At 43.4% G+C, this 24,401-nt stretch overlaps 1 protein-coding gene across 1 annotated transcript in view; it reads left to right on the plus strand.

Moving 5' to 3' along the window:
• The first annotated feature begins 266 nt into the window (after positions 1–266).
• The window catches only part of LOC145418074 (uncharacterized), a 57,817-nt gene continuing 33,682 nt past the window's right edge, over positions 267–24,401 (plus strand). Inside the window, exons 1-2 of the mRNA XM_080286605.1 lie at positions 267–2,929; positions 21,334–21,530. Coding sequence (XP_080142731.1) covers positions 267–2,929; positions 21,334–21,530 — 2,860 coding nt within the window. The remainder of the gene's footprint in view (positions 2,930–21,333; positions 21,531–24,401) is intronic.

Here is a 24,401-nt window from a genome sequence, read left to right on the forward strand (position 1 = left end):
GGAATCGACTTTTAAAGTACATTCGCCGAAATCAGCTTACACGCTGGGATACTGCTGGTGCTACACATGCTCGAGGTGGTACTCTGGATCATGTACTTACGTGTGGACTTGTACCCTCCCAAGTAAAGTGTGTATCTGTTCCGACACTCTTCTCAGATCACATTGGTCTCAGCATTCATTATTCCCTTCCCTCTGCTCCCTCGCCAATACACACCCACACTCGCATTGCAATCCCTCCCAAGTACCGTCCCACATACATCTCATACATGACTAACTTTCTTCCCACATTTAACTTCCACTGTCCTGAACAGTTATACTCCTCACTTGTCAAAGCCACACATGCCTTCTATACCCGATATGTCAGCAAGCCACACATCAGGCATCGTGTTGGTGCCCATAGCTTTACACTGGATAGTAGAATCGTTCAAGCAGAGAGACAGGCAATGGAGGCTGGCCGTGCCTTTATGAGGCAACCAAATCCTGAGACTCTTCACCAGTATCAACTATCAAGAGATGATCTTGTTGCTCTCCAGTCCTGTGTTCAATCTGATTCCTGGCACAGATTCACTGATGGTATTAATCATCAAACAAGCGTGAGTACCATGTGGCACCTCATCAATAAGGTTGTAAGAAAGAAGCCTCCAAGTGTCCTCCACCACAACCCTGTTCAGTACGCACAGGACCTCATCAATGAGTGGTCAGCACAGTCACGAACCGCCACCCTTCCAGTTCATATACGAGATGCTCTCTCCACCCAGGAAAACTATCGTGCACTTCGTCTCGCTGCCGCCTTACTGAGTGTTGATGATGATGATGTAGCCATATCTGAGAGCGAGCTGCACCGTGCCCTCGCTAGGGGCAGAAATACAGCTCCTGGTGATGATGGCATCACCCATGCAGTCCTTCGTGTACTCGTAACAGTGCCTGGCAACCCTCTCCTCCGTCTCTACAACCTCGTTTTTAGTCTGGGTTACGTGCCACAAGCCTGGACCCAAAGTACGATTGTGCCCATCCCCAAGCCTGGCACCGACAAATTCCGGCCCATCTCCCTCACTTCCTGTTTCTGTAAGGTGTTTGAACGCATTCTTCTCTCACGCCTCATGTTCCGGCTGCATGACAAACTTTCGTCCAGACTTTTCGGCTTCCTGCCCCAACGAGGAACACACCACTGCCTCATGGAGCTCTACACTCGTCTCTCCTCAGATAGTGTTGTGGCCTTCATTGACTTGAAGAGTGCGTTCGATGTAGCCAATAGAGACATCATTCTTGATCAGCTTGTTGACTTTGGCATAAAAGGAAACCTTCTTAAATGGATACGTGGCTACCTACGAAACAGAACTTCTCGAGTTTTGTTTAAAGGAGCATTGAGCACTGCCCGAGACTTTGAACTTGGTACTCCACAAGGTGGTGTCCTTAGTCCCTTTTTATTCAATATTCTCATTCATCGCCTTCTGTCCTTACTGCCAGCTGTCGGTGACACCACTATCACTTGCTACGCAGATGATATATGTATTCACTCACGTTCTCCGGACCATTTGCAACGCTTTCTTCACTCCTTTCATGTTTCAGCTTCCTCGTGTGGCCTCATCATCTCCTCGGATAAGAGTAGAATCTTCTCCTCCCGTCCTGCATGGAATCTGCCAGAATTCACTATGGGGAATGATGTCATACCTCTCTGCACGCAGTATCTCTATTTGGGAGCACCAGTGCGGATTACACCTTCCATCCCAGCACGACAGCGGTTGCATCCCATTGTTCAAGATCTGTTGGTCCGACTGCAGCGGCGCCTGACTCCTTTAAAGTGGCTGACCAATTATTCTACTGGAGTATCTATCCCAGTCGCCAGGACCATATACATTGCATTCCTCCGCTCGGTGGTAGATTATCTTTCCCCAGCATTATGTCAGCTCTCTAGAACAGCTTTAAGACCTCTTGAAATCTTCCAGAATCAAGCAATGAGACTCATCCTGGGCTGCCCTGACTCCACCAGAATTGTCAATATGCAGCACGAGCTCAATCTCCCGCCACTCGTTGATAGAATATATTCCAATGTCACCTATTTTAGCATTAAATGTCTGTACTCTCCTCATCTTTCTCCCCACTACTCTCATACTATCAGGACTTCTCTGGATCCAGCGGTGCCTCGACCTCTGCTACGCCAAGGTGGACGCAATCTGGTCAATACCATAAGTTCCAATATTCAGAGTCTTAATGTTGACATTGTAGAAGAGGACGTGGACAATGGCCTTGCACCCTGGAGGATTCCTGTGCCAGCAGTCTCCTACACCCCAGCCTCTAAGACTGATCTGCCTCAGCTTCAACAACAACGTACACTGGAAACCATCGCCAGCCTATCATCATCCCTCAGTTTGGCCCACCATCTCTATACTGACGGCTCCCTGCAGAGAGATGGCAGGGCAGGATGTGCTGTTTTCTCCCCCAGCTTAGAGCCCCCGCAAGAGGGCTGGTCTGGTCGCCGCCTCCCAAATTCATCAAGTTCTACATATTGTGAACTACATGGACTTCTGGATGCTGTCACTTTGCTTACACAGACCAGGAATAACGGCTTGATCATTTGTGACTCACAGCCAGCTCTCCGGGCCCTCACGTCTCACAAGCCAGCATATCAACGTCTAGTCACACAAATCCTTCGGCTACTAGCCATGGCTGATGCCAGCTCACTAATGGTGCACTTTTTATGGATTCCCTCCCACATCCATCTCCTGGCCAATGACACTGCTGACCAACTTGCGAAGGCTGCTTGCGATCTACATCTGCCAGATGCTGCTACTTCCACTGCATCCCTTCTGTGCTGCAAGAAGATGGTACAGCAGGCTGCCCGCTCCCCCACCCGCCATCGTAGCAATGCTGAGAGGGCCATGAGTGTATCAATACAGCATTATGATCACTTTCTCACTCATCCACACAGGTATCGTCGCAGTGGTCTTATGGTTCGCCGCTGTAATGTGGTATGTGCACGTCTCCGACTGGGCTGGCGACCAGTTTGGCAGGTGGCAGGGCAGGAAGATGCACCTCACTTCACCTCCTGTAAGCTGTGTGACGCACCCAGTGCCAACACCCTGGACCATTATTGCCTGCACTGTCCACATGTTGTTAACTTATTACCACAAAGACTCACATTGATTGACACTTGTAAACTGCTGTTAACAGATAATGACTTGCTAGATGTTATTCTTATGTGTCATCCTCACTTTGGTGGATTTTGATTTCATGATGACTACAGTACATAGCGTGTCCTACGTGGCACGAGTCCCATGTACTATCATTGTTAACTAATTGTACTTTATGTCTGCCACCTTCGGGTGTAATAAATTAATCAAAACAAAAAAATATACCAGTGGCTCCCAGCCTGTGGGGCGCGCCCCCCTAGGGGGGCACGAAGGGCTGCCTGAGGGGACGCGAAGGCTTGATAAAGAGGGTAATTATATTTGAAAACTATGAATTATGATGGAATTCAGTAATTTCTAAATATGGAGAGAATTTTTCAGATATGAAAAAGAAAACTAGTTATCTGAATATATAAACAATTACATAGATTAAGAATCTATTATATTTATTGACATGTGCCAACTATGCCAATAAAGTACAGTATTTGAGGAAGGGGGCGCAGGGAACGTGTCATTCAGTGAAGGGGGGGGGAGCAGTAGAAAAGGTTGGAAACCATTGCTCTATACTTTCTCTCCCCTCTGTACCCCTCCTCCATCACTCCTCCTTCCCTCTCCCTTCTCCATCATACCTAACTCTTGTACAAAGTCTCTCTTGCTCATTTATTGCCTTATTCCCTCCTCCTTCCAAACTTCTATTTTTAAATCTTTCCATCCCTCCTTCTCTCCCTCCTTCCTTCCGTCTTTCCTCCCTTCCTTCTCTCCCTCCGTCATTCCTTCCTTCCCTACTTTTTCCTTCCATCCTTCCCTCCCTCCGTCCACCCTTCCTTCCTTCCCTTCCTCCGTCCTTCCTTCCTTCCTTCCCTTCTTCCCTCCGTCCTTCCTTCAATCCACCATTCCTTCCTTTCTCCTTTACTTTCTTCCTTTCTTCTTTCCTTCCTTCCTTCCTCCGTCCTTCCTTAATTCCTCCCTTCCTTCCTTCCATCCCTTACGCTTAGCCCCTCCCTTCTTTCTCTCTCTCTCTTTCTCTCCCTTGGTGGTGAGAAGGTAAAATGAAGGAATATAAGGAAATATTGAGGCTTAACCCCAAATTTCAGACCATTATTTTTTCAGGTTAAAGGCCAAGTAGAAATATATTAAGGCGTGACTGACAAGGATAGAACCTAAACATACTCCTTGAACATGACACGCAAACCGTCCAATGTGTATTCAAGGTCCTTTATTTCATTTTATTTTCTGTGTTAATATTTCTTCATCAGTAACGAGAAAGATGGACACGGTTGAGAAATTAATTGAGAGAGAGAGAGAGAGAGAGAGAGAGAGAGAGAGAGAGAGAGAGAGAGAGTTGAAATTCCACTGAAGTTATATCTCTTGGCATTGGATTTCTCTCTCTCTCTCTCTTTACCAGCCGCGATAGCGAAGCTGGTATTGTTTAGAGAGAGAGAGAGAGAGAGAGAGTGTGTGTGTGTGTGTGTGTGTGTGTGTGTGTGTGTGTGTGTTAGTACGATAACTTCGCATCCGCTCAAGATATCATCACATATTTTACAGGTTTGTAGAAGGGATGAAAATTTACGATTTCCGAAGTGGCGAAGGTAGGTCAAGGTCAAGGTCATATTACAAGCCGCGCTAGATATGTATCGGCAAGCGGCTGTTGTGGTTCCCCCCCCAGCTCCTCCTTCGTCTTCTTTCCCTCCTTGTTTTTTATAACCTGTCTTGTTTCCTTCTTTCTCATTCGTTTATTCATTTCTTCATTTCTTGTCACTTGCTTGGTCTTCTAACCCTTGTCTGGCTGTCTGACTGTGCTCTCTCTCTCTCTCTCTCTCTCTCTCTAAATGTATCCGTCTGTCTATGTATCTATCTGAACGTATCTGTCGGTCCGTCTGTCTGTCTATCTATCTGTGTCTACCTACTTGCCCTTCAAATGCTGTCTTTCTACGAGTATCTATCCATAACTGTCTGTCTGTCTGTCTTTATCTACATACTTTTCTACTTTTATCAGATTTTCTTTCTGGCTATCTATCTAGGTATCTACTTCTTTCCCTCTGTCTACTCATTCACCTATCCATCCATCCATCCATCCATCCACCCATCCATTCACCCATCCATCAATCCACCCATCCATCCATCCATCCACCCATCCATCCATCCATCCATCCATCCATCCATTCACCCATCCATCCATCCATCCATCCATCCACCCATCCATCCATCCATCCATCCATCCATTCATCCATCCATCAATCCACCCATTCATCCATCCATCCATCCATCCATTCATCCATCCATCCATCAATCCACCCATTCATCCATCCATCCATCCATCCATCCATCAATCCATCCATCCATCCATTCACCCATCCATCCATCCATCCATCCATCCATCCACCCATCCATCCATCCATCCATCCATCAATCCACCCATCCATCCATCCATTCATCCATCCATCAATCCATCCATTCATCCATCCATCCATCCATCCATTCATCCATCCATCCATCCATCCATCCATCAATCCATCAATCCATCCATCCAACCATCCAACCATCTCCCACTTCTTCCTACATATTTTATTTTTTCTCCTCCATCCATCTTCCTCCTTTAACTTCTTCCCTCCTTTCTTCTCCTCTCCTCCATCTCCTCCTATCATCACTCCTTCTCCCCTCTCCCTTCTTCAGCATAGCAAACTTTTGCACAAACTTCTCCCGTGTTGATTCTGGACTTATTCAATCCTTCCTTCCTTCCTTCTTTCCTTCCCTCCTTCTATCCCTCTCTTTTGCTCTCTTTCTCTTCCTTCCTTCACTCTGTTAATATAGGAATGCACCTGAGAGAGAGAGAGAGAGAGAGAGAGAGAGAGAGAGAGAGAGAGAGAGAGAGAGAGAGAGAGAGAGACAAAAAATTTGGGGTGTATAACCGCAAGGGGGATTGAACTGACTCTCTCTCTCTCTCTCTCTCTCTCTCTCTCTCTCTCTCTCCTATGTTATGGTATTTCTTTAAATATCGTCACAGTCCGCATCAGTAACACGCAAGAGGGCACTGAGGTTTAATGGGCAGAAGCAAACGCCAAAGAAGAGGTGTTACATCTCCAGAGCCACTTATAATACAAGAAGTGTCCAGAGAGTTAAATCTATCCAAATGCTCGTCCTCACAAGCAATGGGCGTCTTTCTTTCTGAAGTATCGTAGTGAAAAAATGCTGGAAAAGCAGTGAAAAAAAAAAAAGGTCGGAAAAGTGGTGAAAAAGGTAGAAAAGTGACAAAAAATGCCAAAAAAGTGATGAAATAACGCTGGATACTTCGAAACTGAGGAGTTAATGATGTGAGAAATTCTTTACCAAAAGGGCGCGGAGGTTCCACCTACATCATAACTCATGGTCTAAAGAAAAGTACTTTAGGTACATAAGTAACACAGAATATTAACTGTGCCATTGTGATTGCAAGAAAAGATTGGAAAACGACAGTATACTGTTTACCTATTTTGGGGTATTTAAGGAAGCGGCAAGGTCGCCTCCGGCAATGGTTACCGACGATCTCTCCGACTGGCCGCCGACCATCGCTCCGACTGAACGCGTCAGTGTATTCTGTGTCAAAGCAATGGGAAACTTAATTATTTAACCAAACATAACCTAACGAAACATAGACATAACTTCATTTACGTCTGACAGCCAGCTTTCAAATTAAAAAAATCCACGTTAGTAACATCAAATATGGCCGGCTACTGGCAGACGTCGGCGGAATATTTACGCATTGTAAATTCTCATTTACAGCTTTCAGAGGTAAGTTTATAAAAATACCCAGTAGCTGTGGTAATCCAGGAATAATAACAAGTAACCTATGAAAGCCCCATTTCAATAGAAAATATGGAAAGGCCGCGCACGTTTGGTAAAGAATTAAGGAAGTATGTTCGAACAAATCCTATGGATGTGTCATAAAGCTGAACATTTTACCTTTCCTTGTGACCTTGACCTTTGACCATTGCTCTCAGAATCCAACTACTTCATCCCTACCTTACCCATATCTCACTCACCAGATTTGTCTAAAATCAAGTCAGTAGGGTTTAACTTGACCCCATATTATGACCTTCACCTTTGGCTTATTATTCCGAAAACAGAATTACACCATCCGAGGCTAACTGTAAACCCTCCCACCAAGGTTTATTGAAATCGAATGAAAACCTTTATCTCCGACGATCGATTATTCTCAGAATTAAATCACGTCACCCATTCCAGTCCCTCAGTCATTACATCAAGTTTGGTTAAAATTAGATAACAACTTGTCTTAATTCAGCACATGACCTATGACCAATTCGCTCCAGACTTAATGCTCTGTTCCTCTGATGGTCTTCATTGAATATGCCTAAATTTGATACAGGTCCTTTCAATAATTTTTCCATAATATAGCTAACAGACAGACAAACCGGGCCAAACTCATAACCTCCCCACCCTTCCATTCATTCACGCGCAGGTGTAATACGCTACCCAGCCGTATTATCTGTAATCCTGGTACTGCTCAACGCTGTTGAGGGACGCCTTCATGCAGTGACACTGATATGACCGGCCAGTGGAGGTGTCTGGTTAAACAAAGGTCTCTCAACCCCTTCCCTATCCCTCAAAAGGAGTATGGTGGACTGCAGATGAAGCGCAGCTTCATTCAGTAGTCCTCTTTGTTTACGTTTGATGAACGTGGGACTACATCATCATCAGCAGCAACAACAAGAACATTAACATCTACAACATCATCATCATCATCATTATCGCCACCGCACCACCACCACCACAACAGCTATGACTTCTACTACTACATCAAAATTTACACTGCCATCTCTTCCTTCCGTTTTTTGTTCAGTTAACCTTGCAAAAGACGTCAACAATACAATACAACCACCGTTTTCTTTTCATATTGGTATTTCGGTCCGGCTATTGTTATGGTTATTATTTCCATTTCGGCACGAGAATATCTCGACTCTATACCCTCGTAGTCACCTTTCCTGTTCTTTTCATTAAGTTTTAGTGCAGTAGAGAGAGAGACAGACAGACAGACAGAGAGAGAGAGAGAATTTAAAGAGTCCCTGCACCTATAGTGCAGGCCGGGCCATACATTAGCCCGGTCAGTGGGGTAGGGCTAGTTAAAAAAAACAGTAAGGGGGGAGGACAGGACCTGGGGATTGCCCAGCACACATATCCTGTCTCCTGGCTGGCTTTGTGGTGTGTGTGGGAGAGAGAGTGTTATAACCTCTTATCTATACTATTCGTACTGACACCAAACAGTTTTATCACTCTCAGTCGTGTCACTCATTGTCATCTGATTACATTCGTTTGGCGTGTATGTTTCCCCTTCCAGCAAATGCCATTTTGGTGTAACCCCAAAAGAAAAATGTTATGCTTATGGCATAACTATTACTCAACCATATAATGTATGAAAAGTATGCCATTAAAAACCTGTTGGGTTGGGGTTATATACCCTTTTACTGCCTTGACTTTGTTCCGGTTGTGTATGGCGCACTGCCATCTTGGCGTCTCTGTACATTTTAAGAAATGTGTTTGTATTCTTGTAACGCTACAGTTGTCCTGATCATGAGAGGATTCTTCAGCATAAGAAAGATCCCCCTCTGCAACTCTTCTCGCTCGTAATGAAAGGGTTATAAGAGTACAAGAAGGAACACTCAGAGAGTGTATCACCCGCACCAGCAAACTAATCTAAGGAACTAATATTTGATACTGCCGTGTGACCTAGACATTTGATTTGTTGCTCACTTGGGTGATCCTCGTTCCATCCACCAAATTTGATCCAAATCACATCAAAACTGTTTTATCTTTTTGTTCACACACACACACACACACACACACACACACACACACACACACACACACACACACACACACACACACACACACACACGTCGATCAAATCAAACGCTGCTAAATAACTTCCTATCACTTGCATCCTTACTCATCAATGCAACTGCAGTGCCCAAAGTTTTTACTCCGTCGTCGCTATGAGTTTACAAACTCCCCTCATGCCCCCCGCCCCCGCAAAAAAAAGAAGAAGAAGAAGAAGAAGAAGAAGAAGAAGAAGAAGAAAGAACGAGAAGGAAAAAATATAGATATGCATTTTTTGTCCTAAAGTCGATTCGAGTTATTCTTTTATATTTTTTTGAACTGATTTTTACTGTAATATCCGAAGCGAGTCTGTTAGGGATGGTAATACCTTTTTTCGACCTTAATTTATATGCTGTAGAGGGAAGCCTTCACGTGATGGCACCCATATGACGCATAGGAGGAACTACCTGGTTATACAACTCTTCTATAATAATCCATGTGCTGTAGAGGGACGCCTTCACGTGGTGGAACCAATATGACAGGGCGGAGGATCCGCCTGGATATACGAATGTTTCTCAATCCCCTTCTTATACCCAAAAAGGAGTTTGGTGGAGTGTAGGAGAGAGTGTCAGCCTTCAGTCCACTGGGTTCACGTATAGGAATTACCTGGGGTCATAATTACTACTGTTAATAACCTTTACCTTCCTTAATTAGGTAACCTAAATTGGAGTCGTATTCTAAATAGCGTCGGGGGCGTTATAGTACCTCATCCATAGTGATTTATTTTGCGTACACTTCTTCCTTAGCGATTTATTTTGAGTACACGTCTTCCTTAGCGATTTATTTTACGTACACCCCTTCCATAGCATTAACTTTGCATACACGTCTTCAACAGCGATTTACTTTACCTACACCTCTTGCTTAGCGATTTATGTTGCATACACCTGTTCCTTTGCAATGTATGTTGTATGAGCCTGTTCCTTAGCTATTTGTTCCATACACCTGTTCCTTAGCTATATATGTTGCATACACCTGTTCCTTAGCTATATATGTTGCATACAGCTGTTCCTCGGCGATTTATTCTCCATACACCTGTTCCTTAGCGATTTATTTCGTACTACATCTTAGTATTCTTGTGTATGTTGATAATTTTATGTAGTTTTAATATCTACCTTCTTTTCATCATTAATACAAGAAGATATTGAGGTGAAATACGGGGAATAAATTTCAAACAAAGAGGTGTTAGGAACTTACATTGCCACATACAGCACGAATAATAAAGAAATATAACGTAGCCAGGCACCTCAAACTTAACATCACATTATTTAACCTGACCTACCTGTAATAATCTAATCTAATCTAATCTAACTTTATAGTCTAATGATATAATCTAACATGGCTTATACGAACCTACTCACATTTACCCTAATCTATCTAAACCTAACACCCTAATCTATGTCTAACAACCTAATTAACCAACCTAACCTCATCTCACCTAACCTAACCTAACCTAACCTAACCTACACTGAATATCAATCCAACATGCCATATACCTAGCTTAACCTAACCTAACCTACATAGAATATCAATCCAACCTGCCATATACCTAACCTAACCTAACCTAAACAGCATATCAATCTAATCTGCCATATCCTAACATTGAGAGAGAGAGAGAGAGAGAGAGAGAGAGAGAGAGAGAGAGAGAGAGAGAGAGAGGTTGAAAGTGTGTGAGAACTGAGAACAACAGTGTTTTTTTTAAGAGAGAGAGAGAGAGAGAGAGAGAGAGAGAGAGAGAGAGAGAGAGAGAGTTCAAATTCAGATTAAAATTCAAATAATTTATTTCCATAAAATCGGTATACTAAATCACAGACTAAAATAGTCGTTATAATGAAAAAAGTGTTTAAATGTCGTTCGCTTAGAATGGATGTAAAGAGAAGGCTGTATGAGGGTGTTGTGGTACCGACTGTGTTATATGGGGCTGAAACATGGAATATGGGTGTAGCAGAGAGGAAAAGTTTGAATGTAATGGAGATGAGATGTCTGAGGAGTATGTGTGGAGTGACGCGTATGGATCGAGTGCGAAATGATGAAGTGCGAAGGAGAACTGGAGTTGTTCGGGAGATGGCTGGTAGAGTTGAGCAGAGGGTGTTGCAATGGTTTGGGCATATGGAGAGAATGGATAATGAGCGATTGGTGAAAAAGATAACTAGATCTGATGTGAGAGGTGTAAGACTGAGAGGAAGACCACGAATAGGATGGATGGACAGTGTGAAGAGAGCGCTGGATGCGAGAGGGATGTCTGTTGAGCAAGGAAGAGTGGCTGTGCGTGACAGAAATAAATGGAGAGAAATTGTGAATGAATAAGTGATGACGCAGCCCTGAGGGGATATTCTCCCGCATTTGGTCTGATCAGCTAGTCAGGTCAGGTGCGGGTAAGGGGATGGGTCTGTTATGATGTGGCAGGGGTAAACCAGTTCTGCTGTCGGGCCCTGCTGTGGATGTCACTGCTTGCATTGCGCAGTTGACCCTTGTGCGGTGTGATGCGGTGAGGATCTGTCCGTTCTCCCCTTTGGGGCTAAGATGCGAATGAATGTGTTTGAATGGATGAGTAAATGGAGAGTGAGTCGTCCTGTCTCGGCTACCTCCCTTTCCTTGGGGGAAGCAGCCTAGGTATATAGATAGATAGATAGATGATTATATCGACTACAAATCACATAAAATTAACTCCCTAAGTTTAGATTTAAAAACATGTAACTTCCGGAATTAGTGATCCTAGTAGGTAAATTACTCGACAGTATGTGTCCAAGTATGGTGATGGCTCTGGCGCCAGAGTTTGTTCTGGCTCTAGGCACATAAAGGTTATTTCGCTGTCTAGTTATACTAGTTGTGTTTTCACTGACACTGGTCAACTTTAGATACCACTCAGGATAAAAACCACTGACAGCCATATAGACGGTGGTATATTTATCAAAAATGTGTTTATCTTTAATCTTCAACCACTTTAATTCCTTTATGATGGGGGTTACACGGTCGTACTTTCTTGCTCTCCCAGTAGCTACTTTAGCTGCAAAATTTTGTAACTTCTGAACTTGGTGAAGTAAGGTATCATTTGTCGTACCCCATATACCTATACAGTAATTATATAATTGTGCTGAGAACTAGAGATTGCATAACAATTTTTCGAGTTGACTTATCAAGGTTTTCACTTATTTGATTTATGAACATCAGTGTTCCCATAACTTTCTTAATTCATTAACCTCTCGTTAGTCCTGTGGGGTATTCAAACATGGTTAGTCCGGTGGGGTGTTACAACACCCCAGTACAAAAATACATGTAGTGTTACTAACATGTAAAAATATTCATACTGCCGCATCAGCATATGTCTGCAATCACTAATGAAAAGATTGAATGCCTTGTAGGTTGTGTTTATTGATTTATAATAATAAAATACAACAAATAGTTTATAATAAAAAATACAATAAATTATATCAGTAGAAAAATAACAAGTGGACTCATATCTCATTTGTCAGGTAAACACGCACCGGAAAATACATTTTGTGAATTTTAAAATCAGTATAATGATAAATATACAAAAATAAGATAAAAAAAAAATCTATCACAACATGATATGGTCAGTTTCATGGGGTGACTGGACACCTGAAGGGGGGAGGGGGGGACTGCCCCTCTCTCACTACAGCAGAAGCAGGACTAAACCAATCCGTATGCTCCCTTCCCTTACTGAATCAGGTTAGTACTGGAATGGAGGGAAATATTCGAATTACCGGGTAGGAAATATGTGCTTAACCCGCGGCGTCCCGTCGACGTTCTTCCACGTCCTCACGTTTTGTCACTGCCAATCCCGTCGACGTACTTTAACGTCCTGCAATTGCAAGGTTCATAATTTCCACAATTTTCAAAATTCGCGCGAGATTTTCGATTCGCCCACCTACCCAAGCCTCCCCTACTTGCCGCCAGGCGGGCAGCGTCCCAGACCCCGTGTGACCCGCGCTCGCCCTTATCTCGGTCACTCACCTGTTAGCAGTGACCCAGGTCAGACATGGCGCGTAAAGGTCTCTCAGACGACGAAATACAATCCGCCCTGGATGCCTTCACTGGAGATAGTGATTCTCCACTTGATGATGATGTGGTGGATTGAGATTACGTCCAGTCTGAGGAGGAAATAACAAGCAGTGATGAGGAGGTCCCTTCGCCCCGGAAAAAGCTGTATGTGACATATCGTAAGGCAAGTGAAGGCCAGCCTGCACCCAAACCACCTGCACGGACCTCTCTCCATCCCCTAGAGAGAGATTCTGATGAGGACGAGGATGAGGACGATGACGATGACGGCGGCTTAGGACGTGATGTTGCCTCGTGGTTGGGGAAGGAAAAAATCTCACCCCAAGGATCAGAAGGTGGGGCGAGAAGGCAAATAAGGTATGGTCCTAGTGTTTTGTCTGGGGAAGGCGAAAGTGGTGTGGTGGGAGTGCGGGGTGAAAGGGAAAGTGGTGTTGCGGGAGCGTGGGGTGAAAGGGAAAGTGGTGTGGCGGGAGTGCGGGGTGAAAGGGAAAGTGGTGTGAAGGAGGCAGCATGAGCACGTGGTGCACGTAGGCCTAGGGGAGAGGAGGTGGAGCCACTCCCCAGCATGTCTTTCGCCCCACAATATTCCCAAACTTCCTCCCCACAGACCCAGGATGTGGGGAAAGGAAGGAAAGGGAAGGGAAAGGGTAAAGGAAAAGGGAGAGGGAAGAGAAGTGCGAGTGATGAAAGGCGCCGCTCTCCACCTCCCCAACCTCTCCCACCACCCTCACCTCCCCACCCTGACGAAGGCGACGATGGGGACGTGGCTGGAGACGGTGGTGTCTCGTGGAACTGGGAAGATGGGAGTAATTTTACTCCAATCATTCACCCTTTCACTGTGGAGTGGCGGTCTGGTTGCACGGCTCCAGGTGTGCATGCGGGTTCCACTAGGGTGGATTTCTTCCACCTGTTCTTTGGGAAGGCGTTTGTGGGGCGCATAGTGGAACAGACAAACATATTTTCATGAACACAGCGCCGTGAAAGTGAACGTTTGGGAACAACGAGCAGGCATTCCCAGCAATATGACTATCCTGTGACAATTTCTGAGATGTTCTTATTTTTTGCCCTGGTTCTCTTGATGGGTGTTGTAAGAAAAAATCAAATACCTGCATACTGGACCACTGACCCAATGACCATCACACCTTTCTTTGGAAAGGTGATGAGTCGTAATAGATTTCAGCAGATTCTCGGCCGCCTCCACTTTTTTGATGCAGAAGATCCAGCTAATGCTAATAACACTGATAAAATGAGGAGAATTAGGCTTGTATTTGATCATTTACGGGAAATGTTCCGCTCCTCATTTTATCCTTAAAGAGACCTCGTCATAGACGAGAGTCTTGTGTTGTGGAGAGGCAATATTTCCTTTCGCCAGTACATACCCAGCAAGAGACACCGTTTCAGGTTCAAGATCTTTGTTATGTGTGACTGTAAGACTGGTTATGTGCAAGACATAGTCTTGTACACGGGCGCACAGACAGATATAACAGAAGATCGTAGTATAGGACTCTCAGGGGCCGTGGTGAAGACAATGATAGAGGAGTACCTTCATCGTGGTCATGTGTTGTACCTGGACAACTGGTACACTAGCCCTCTTCTCGCTAGGTTCCTCCACCAACACGACACCGGAGTCTGTGGTACAGTCAAGAGAAACCGTCGCCATATGGTCAAGGTAGGGAGGAAACTTGACTAGAACGAGGTGGTTTTCTTCCAGGCAAATAACATCCTTGCCACCCTGTGGAACCACAACAGGGAAGTTTGCCTCCTATCAACTGTACACAGCCCCCTGATGCACTGCACAGACTCCGTTGATCACCGTAGCGAGTGGAGGCGCAACGTCTGGAAACCCGAGTCTGTACTGGACTATAATCTGAACATGAGGCAAGTGGATCAGTCAGACTCGATGATTTCCGGTGTTGACTGTGCCAGGACCACGATGAAGTGGTACAAAAAGCTCTTTTTCCAGTTGCTCGACATCACGGTCCTGAACGCACTCTACCTGCACGCCATGACAACGGGAGTATCAGAGACCTTTGAGGGGTTTGTGAGTGAGCTGGCACGTGAAATAATCGCCAGACATGCCCAGGAAAGACCCACACACCGCACCCGCACCCCCATGGCTGCCCAGACTCCCCTACGCCTCGCAGGACGCCACTATCCTAGCACAATCCCATCCGAACCAAACCGTCGTAAACCTCAGCGCCGCTGCCATGTATGCAAGCACTCGACAGTCAGACCAGCCACTCAGAGAAAAGACACAAGGTACGAGTGTGTAGAGTGCAATGTTGCGTTGTGCCTTCAGCCATGTTTGAGAGAGTACCATAACTTCCTACACTACTGAAACTGTGTGGGATGGCAATATGATGCTCAATATAATGGTAAGGCCAGTCAGTATGTGCTAAGTCTTATATAAAGTTGAAACAGGTGTAATGTTTGCAGGAAAGTAATGTATAAGTTGAGAAATAGTGTAAGTTGAAAGAAGTGATATCAAAACTACACCCACTGTGTAAATCTGCGAAAATATGATGCTCAGTCTAACACTCTGGTCAGTAAATATGTGATAGCAAGAATATAAAGTGGAAACGGGTGTAATGTTAGTAGGAAAGTAATTTATAAGTTGAATACTAGTGTAAGATGAAACAAATGATATCGCGATAACACTCACTGTGTAAATATGCGATAATATGACACTCAGTAGAATAGTAAGGTCTCCAGTTATGTGACAGCAATTATATCAAGTGGAAACATGTGTAATGTTAGTGGAGAAGTATTATATAAGTACAAAAATAGGTTGTAAGTTGAAATAATAGTCGTAGCGACTTCACCGTCTGTGTTATTATGCGCTATTATTACGCTAAATATTTACGTAAGGCCTGAAACTATCTCAAAACAGTTCTCAAAAGTGGAAAAGTGTATAATGTTATTAGGAAAGTATTATGTAAGTTGAAAAAACACAATACGAGTTGAAACAACAGTCACAGCGAGTTCACTCACTACGTAAATAAGCGCTAACATTACGCTAAATGTTATCGAAAGGCCTGTGAATACGTAAAAACAGTTCAATAAAATGTAAAATGGTATAATGTTATTGGAGATGTATTATGTAAGTAGAAAAAATGATATGTATCATGATTCAGCAATGTTAGCGATTCATCGTGACCAGTCTGGCCGATTTCGCTCGGTTCGCACGATGGTACAATGCTTATTTCAACTCTATTTTTGTATAAAATCCAATTTACTCTTGTATCACATGTTTTTATGTTTGTAATAAATACATATCTACTTACTTTTATTGGTTTCCCAGACTTATAATACCATAGAATATGTGAGAGCCTCAGACCACCTACACAGAACATGGTACCCGGTGTAACGAAGGTATACCTGTTTAGGCCACATATGGATCCCGGTGAACACTTTCTTGGTGATTGACCATTGTTTCTGACCAAAAGCGAAAGTTTTAACAAAAAAAATTTGGGTCCAAAAATGGTCGGGATTGGGGGGTACCAGTGGTGAAAAAGTGGTCGGGACATGGCAGGTTAAAAAAAAAAAAAAAAATGGGGTGTCAAAACACTACAACTGACTAACGAAGGGTTAATATGCACATCAAAAAGCAAGTATCTATCGATGTAGACACCTAGACTTTATACATTAGAACTCGGGTAAATGTGGTCTCCAGAACATTTAATGATAGTGTTGGGAGGAATATGTGATAGAAGTTGTCTGTTACCTATGATGATACATTGCGTTTTTCTTGGATTTAGCATAAGTCCACAAATATTTTGCAATCAGTAAAGTTCCTTCTGTTTTGGAAATAAGAGCCTCGATATTATGTATAGTGTCAGCATGGAGAAATTGGGTACTATCAGAATATTGCACCAAAGAATAATCCATTTATACTCTCAGCAAGGTCATAAACATAGATGGTAAACAAGACAGGACCAAGGATTGAACCTTAAGGGATCCTGTAAGCTAAATTCAGTGTATTAGATATTGTGTTGCTCAGGCGGAGAGACTGAGTCCTGTTTTCTATGTAACTTTTGAACCAGAATCAGTCAATACTCGTATTAAGCTTAGCACATTTACTTAAAAGAATGCCATGACTAATACTAGCGATAGCTTTGGAGAGGTCACACAAAGTTAACAGTGTAACTTGCCTAGAGTCCATGTTATCATCTATTATGGCAGTAAGGGTAGTCTCAGTGGATAATCTAGGACGAAATCCATGTTGGGTATTAGACAGAAACTTGTTAGATTCCAAGAAGTGTATGAGCTGAGTAGTAACAACTTTTTCAAGTATTTTAGAGCCAATGGGCAATAGTGAGATTGGTCTGTAATTGCTTAGATCATTTACATCACTTTTAAAGAGAGGAAGTACCAACGCATGTTTCCAGGCTGTAGGAAAAGTGCCTTTTGCGACAGAAGTATTGATAATACAGGTTAAATGAAAGACTATAACATAGAGTGCGTCCTTAACAAATCTCTGTGAAATGCCATCCGAGCCAACAGAACGAGTTTCATTTAGGCCTTTTATCGTAAGAATGATAGTGTCTGTATCTACAGGATGAGGTCTAAAAAGATTACCTTCACGCGATAATATATTTCGAGAATTATTGGAACCTGACACATTTTCACCATGGAGGATTTCTTGTGTTCGTTCATATGTCTTCTTACCGACATTTGCAAAATGAAAACTGAATTCATCAGCTTTATCTTTATTATCACAGTCGTAGCCGTTCGAGTTACATTTACAATTTGGAATAATTTCTCTTGTTATTTTCCCCATCGCTGAAGTGTTTCCTCTGCTATTAAATAACTGTTTGCGATAGTATTCTGCTTTCCTCTCTGTAATGAGAGCTTTAACATGCTTCTTTTCTTGTTTATATTGTTCATAGAGAGCTATATTATGTCGATCAGATTTAACTTTTTTCACGAGTATCATTCCTAAGGCTCAGAGCTTGCCTTATATAATCGTTCATCCATGGTGCAAACGGTCTTTTAATCTCCTTAGTTACAAAACGAGCACAGTCATTTAAACGATTAACAAAAGTTTCTGTAAAAATATTCACCTGCGTGTTTACATCATCAGTTTGCAAAATCTTATTTAAATCGTATGTGCTCTGTAGAAGTGTAAGACAAATGTCCTCTTTGTGGTAGTTCCCAAGGTGACGAAACGTTCGAACAACGGGCGGTCTCTTAGGTTTACTAATATCTGCTGTGATGCTAATAAGATCATGATCTGCGATTATTTGGGGAATAACATCATAACTGTTTTTGACATCAGGTCTGTTAGTGATTACAAGATCTAGCAATGTTCCAGACATAGGTGTGACTCTAGTTACTCTATCTATTATCTGGGTTAATTTATTATTCTTTATGATCCTTTTAAGCTTGTTATCATTAGCAAATAGATTATCATTGAAGTCATCAAGAACAAATAATATTTTATTTCGCATACAAATTGATCTAAATGTATCCTGTATATAATCAAAAGTGGCAGCTGGAGCTTTCAGGTGTTGCTACATGCATCCGACAATAATGGCTGGCAATTTACGACACTGTACCATTACCCAAACATCTTCAATGCCTGGTTGCTTGAGCACATTTAATTCTATGACACTGGCTGATAAGACACCCTTGATTAAACGCAAACACCACCTCCACGGCCACTGTCACATGATAATATCTTATAATCTGGTATATTAACAAAATCATCTGGGGTATGGGGAAGAAGCCACAATTGACTGACACATAAGATGTCAATATTTCTGTCTTTCAGTAACAGTATTATTTCACCTAAATTAGACTGAAATGATTGAGCATTTATATGTTCAACAGTTAAAAAATATACTTTAGTCTTTACATAGGCAACTGCTTCTTCGCCAACTCCCTGTGTGCTATGATACCGACATAGGTGACTCTTATGTCCCAGACTTTGGCAATTGGTGCACTGAAGTTTGTGATCAAACCTACAGTTTACTTGCACATAATTAAATTCGCCACAGTTATAGCACCCTACCTTCTATAGAAATCAGAAAGTTCAAGCTCAGACTGATTTCCAGATGCAGTGTACCAATTCTTTTCATTTCGTTCATGTTGCGTGTCATCATAGTGTGTCTCCTGAACCTCAGACGTTACATAATGTGTGTGGTTGTAAGGTGAACAGATTCTATTCCATACTCCCGACCCCGAAATGTAGGTGTAGGAATGATGCTGGATCGAGTAATTGATACCCACAAAACCTCCCAGTCTTCCTCCATCCCTTGTAGTGCTAACGTGGGTGGATGTTGAGTTGTGCCTGTCCACTGACCCTTCCACTCAAACTGTAGAGTAAGTGTGGGTGGGAGCAGAACTATTCCCATCCCCCAACCCTCCACCGAGCCCTGTAGTGGCAGTTTGAGATGGTGCCGAGTTACGTCTATCCCCCGACTTTATCCCTAAAGCCTAGGTCACACAAAAGTGACTAAAGGTCTGACTGCCGTGCAATTCAAGGTCGTGTCTTAGTTGGCTCCCACACCTCCTGACTGACCCAAAATCTGCTCTGCTCACGACTTCCTAACGACCACGTCACGACTGCCTCAAGACCGGTCGTGACATCCTCAAGAAAGCTAGAAGATCACGTGGTGACCATGAGGTGATGGAGCTACGAGTCTTCAAATGTGAAATTTAACGAATTTTTGTCAGCCACGACCGCGACACAACTGCCCAAGAAGGCAAGACGACTGTGAGACACGTTTGGGGAATGCACCCTGACCCCCCACGACCGACCCATGGGGTGGGGCATCACACCTGGACCATCAGTGACGTCCAGTGTGGGGCGATGCATCACATCTGGACCACCAATAACACCCAATGCATCACCATGGACCTCTCCTGTGTCTAGTCAGTTGATGAGGGACATGCAGTTGTAACGTTTTTTTTGTCGGCGACAGCATCACGACACTCAACGACCGCATCCGATTGAGCTAAGACTGCTTCACAGCCAACATATGACACTCCCAACTGTGACACAACTGTGACACAACTTTTGGCAAGTTGTGAGGGGGCCACAATTAAAAAGTCATGAGGCCTGATGAGTCATCCCAGCGGCTCACGAACACCTAAAAGAGTCTGGGTTTTGACAGTATATCAAAAGACGCTTGATGAAAAAATGTGTTGCGACTGTGACTCGCGCGGTGGTCGGGCCTTGAGTCGCATGTGTGTGACCGGGGGTTAACCTAGCAGCAGAAGGGTGTGTGTGAATGAATGTTTGGGTGTGATTCGTGTCATTTCTGCCCCTTAAACCCATGATGTGGGGGCGGGTTTGTGGTGGGTGACGAGCAGTCCTTGTGATAGCACCAGTTTGTGTTTTTCCAGGTATATTTTTGTCTTTATTTGCATTTTCGTAGTTAATATATTCTATTCCTATAATAAGGTTCAAAGTTACATTTATCCCTGTCCCAGTTAGAACACAGTTTGAAACTGGGACACTCCTTGGCTATAGTCGTCAATAGACATATAGACCCAAATCTAGTTAAGATAGGCCCCTTATTTTTCTTCTTTATAGTAAAGCACATGTCAACAGTTTCGCCTGTGCACAGTTTGAAAAACTTTACTAGTTTGAATGGTAAATATAGCATTCGTATCACACCATTTCAGTAGTTGGTTATTGTCGTCATCAATTTTGGCCTGTATAAAACCTAAGTGCTGAGTGGGCACAAGCTGGCATTTGTAAATGCTCATATTCTCATTCTTCTCCTTCAACTCACTCATCAATGCTCCGAGATCATCTAAAATCTTTTCAGGTGAAGCTTCTATTATATCAAACAAACCTCCATAAACCACACAGGTATTAGGGATCCAGTTTAAATTTTCAGCTACCCAACACTTCAGTAGGTCAATATTGGCATCCCATAATGTTCAAATTAAGAGTATTACGGTCAAGATCTGATGATATTATCCCTGAAAGATTATTGTCACCTGTAAACAGAACCTTTTGGGGGGAAGAGGATGAAGGACTGGTAATTACCGTGTCGAGTTTGGAGTGTACCTCATCCTCTAACTCCGAGATTAGGTGTTCCAAACCACCAGCAACTGGATCAGAGATAGGCTAATTTGCCGGGTTGTGGTTTTGCCTTTTTTCGTCCAGTTCCATAACTTTTCTTCCCAGGCGGTCCTCTTAAGTTGAAATTCGTTGGATTAATGTATAGATGGAATAAACAGTCTTGATTTCAAATTTCTAGATCCTTAATTTTCAGCTTATCTTGAATTTTATCGATGTCAGTTTGCTGTAGTTGTGGGGTGTTGTATCTGCCACTTACGTTGTTTTCAACTCCCCCTCCAGTGCTGACATCACCACCTCCCGTGACGTCACTGTCGTCACCCGATGTAATGCTATCTCCGCCCCTAGTGTGACCATCGACTTTAACTTCCGCAGCATTGCAGTTTCTGCTTTCATGTCTGACGTCAGTACCTCCAATATCGTTGTCTGTACCCTCAGAGTTGTTATCTCCGCGTATGATGATGCTGACGTCACCACATGTAGTGTTGCCATATCTGTCTTAATTATGTTGGGTATTCTCCAATATACTGTTAATTAATATTTCCTTATTCACCCATACATTCTTCAGGCCAATATTTCTGCCATGCTTTTGGAGGTCTACTTTACTAAATCCTTACTGAGGTATTCCCTGATTGATTTTGTAAAAGAAGGTTCACTGTCTGTGTCCTTGGATTCGTCCATTGCCTGCGTCGCCATGTTTGTTTTGGTTGTAGTTCTCACTCTCGTCGTCACTTATTGCACTCGTTATCACCACCATCTATTAATCATTGAAAGATTCCAGATATGCGGGACGTACTGACAATGTTATGGCGTGATTATGGCTTAGGTGCACTATGTGCAGGACTTAACTTAAACACGGATCGTCGCGTTTGCGACGCTCGGCGAAAAGGACATAACGGCGGAGCTTGCGTTTGCGATTCTAGTAAATTTTGAATAACCGCGGGCAAGCAGGCTCCAGCTGGTATTGTCTATCAGTACCACCACCCTTTAGCTACAATTAGCATACTTTACCTTTGTACTACTGACCTCTGTTGTTGCCAAGTATCGCGTTTTCCCCCGTCCCCCCTCCACCACGGCCTGGCCAGCCTGGCTGTGATACGTGGCAGCGCTCTGAGTGCTTAGAACTGTAAATCTGCGCTCTCCTCTCACAAGCAGTTTATGCTAATAGGAAACGCTTGTTTCCCCAGTTGTAACACTAGCTTTTTTTCGCACGGTTTGCCCCTGTTTAGCGTCAGTTTACCGCAGGCTTTCAAAGTGACATTATGGCGAGTTCTTGCTCTTCCGAGTCAGTGCAAGCGTCCGACAAGAACGAGAATAAAGTGACGGGCGTAAGGCAGAATAAAAAGCGCGCCGCGGTGATCTTTCGGGAAGTAATATGATTGAAAATAATGTGGTATACATGTTTTTAGCTGTGAAAATGGAAATGTTTGTTGAGTGACGGGAAGACCGCCGCCGCGCTGCATGTTGGCCGTACGCTCCGTTGATTTTAGCCTTATTTTCAGTGCTTATTGTACAAATACGGATTCCAAACTACCTTTACGTTGTAGTATAAAGTTTACTGGGACAGAATGAGGTTGTGGTAGAGGGGAAACCGGGTTCCTGGAGGTGTGAAAGTGAAGATTTGGTTACCCAACTTTGCAAGTCTCCACAAGTCCTTGGGTAGTCCACGAAGACTCAACACCTGTCTCTGGAGAAAGCTGAATGTAAGTACTATCTGCCATACCAAGTATAATGTTCTAGGGTTAATCTCTGATTTTTGGCTAATATTTTCCTACAGGTACTCAGACCGCGATACAACCCCGCCACTCGGGGAAGGTCGACTGTTCACGGCCGCGTTTAAGGGGTAAAAAACAGGGAATGTACTGACAGACGTCCACCCGCCACTACGCCCTGAGAGAGAGAGAGAGAGAGAGAGAACAAACTTGGCTAACGATGAGGAGATGATTGTGAGAAATGTCTCTACCGTACTTTGCTGAGAAATGGGAACGGATAAATGAAAGTCCTTAGCTTTTTTTTATTATATTTCATTCATCGAGCTTTATTATTATTATTATTATTATTAGTTGTTGTTGTTGTTGTTGTTGTAACCGTACCTTCTACACATAAGGGTCAAATTGCTTGCTGTTTGAAGGTTATCCGAATGCCTCTTCCTAAGTGATTTATTTTCCATATTACACCACAGTATTCTCCTCACTTATGCTTCTTTCCCACTAACTTGGCCCAGATTTTGTCTTCATCATAGCACTTCCTCGTGACTAGCATCATATTCCCGTGCTAATAGGTTGTTACAGCTCAGCATTAAGGTTGACTAAAGTTTACTTAACATTTCACGTGTTCTGATTCTCACTAATATTTCTACGTGCACTGATTCCCACTTAATATTTCACGTGTTCTGATTCCCATAAAATTTCACGTGTTCTGATTCCCACGCAATATTTCACGTGTTCCATTTCACACGTAATATTTTACATGCTGTGATTCTCATGCTATATTTCGCGTGTTTTTATTCACACGTAACATTTCACGTGTTCCGATTCTCACGTAATAATTCGCGTGCTCTGATGCACACGTATTATTTCACGTATTCTGATTCTCACGTCATAATTCATTTGCTCTGATTCTCACGTCATATTTCACGTGCCCTGATTCTCACGCAATATTTGACGTGCTGTAATTTGCACTTAATATTTCACCTCCTCTGCTCATTTTACACTGCTGACGAATATTCCTATGCTGACAGAGGCTTGGGATATTTCTCTGCCTAATATTTCACTTCTCCTTATTTCTTATTGTCCTTTACTGATTAATATTGTTGAAGCTGAGAGAGATTTGCAATGTATCACTGGCCTTAGATGTCTCCTTCATATGAGGCATCTGGGAGGAGAGTGACGGATGTGCCCTAAGTGTGTAGTAGACGCAGTGGAGTAGCAGAGAGAGAGAGAGAGAGAGAGAGAGAGAGAGAGAGAGAGAGAGAGAGAAATACATTATTTAGTGTTCTGCGAGAGAGAGAGAGAGAGAGAGAGAGAGAGAGAGAGAGAGAGAGAGAGAGAGAGAGAGAGAGAGAGAGAGAGAGAGAGAGGAGAAGGATTTCATGGTGACAAGGGAAGGGAGGGAGAGAAATATGGTAGGTGGGCGGAGAAAGAAAAATGATTTATGAAGAGAGAGATAGAGAGAGAGAGAGAGAGAAAGAGAGAGAGAGAGAGAGAGAGAGAGAGAGAGAGAGAGAGAGAGAGAGAGAGAGAGAGAGAGAGAGAGAGAGAGAGAGAGAGAGAGAGAGAGAGAGAGAGAGAGAGAGAGAGAGAGAGAGAGAGAGAGAGAGAGAGAGAGAGAGAGAGAGAGAGAGAGAGAGA

This window comes from Coenobita brevimanus, chromosome 112 (genome assembly GCF_032717465.1).
Source record: "Coenobita brevimanus isolate Jiangsu-jjx chromosome 112, ASM3271746v2, whole genome shotgun sequence".
Lineage (NCBI taxonomy): Eukaryota > Metazoa > Arthropoda > Malacostraca > Decapoda > Coenobitidae > Coenobita > Coenobita brevimanus.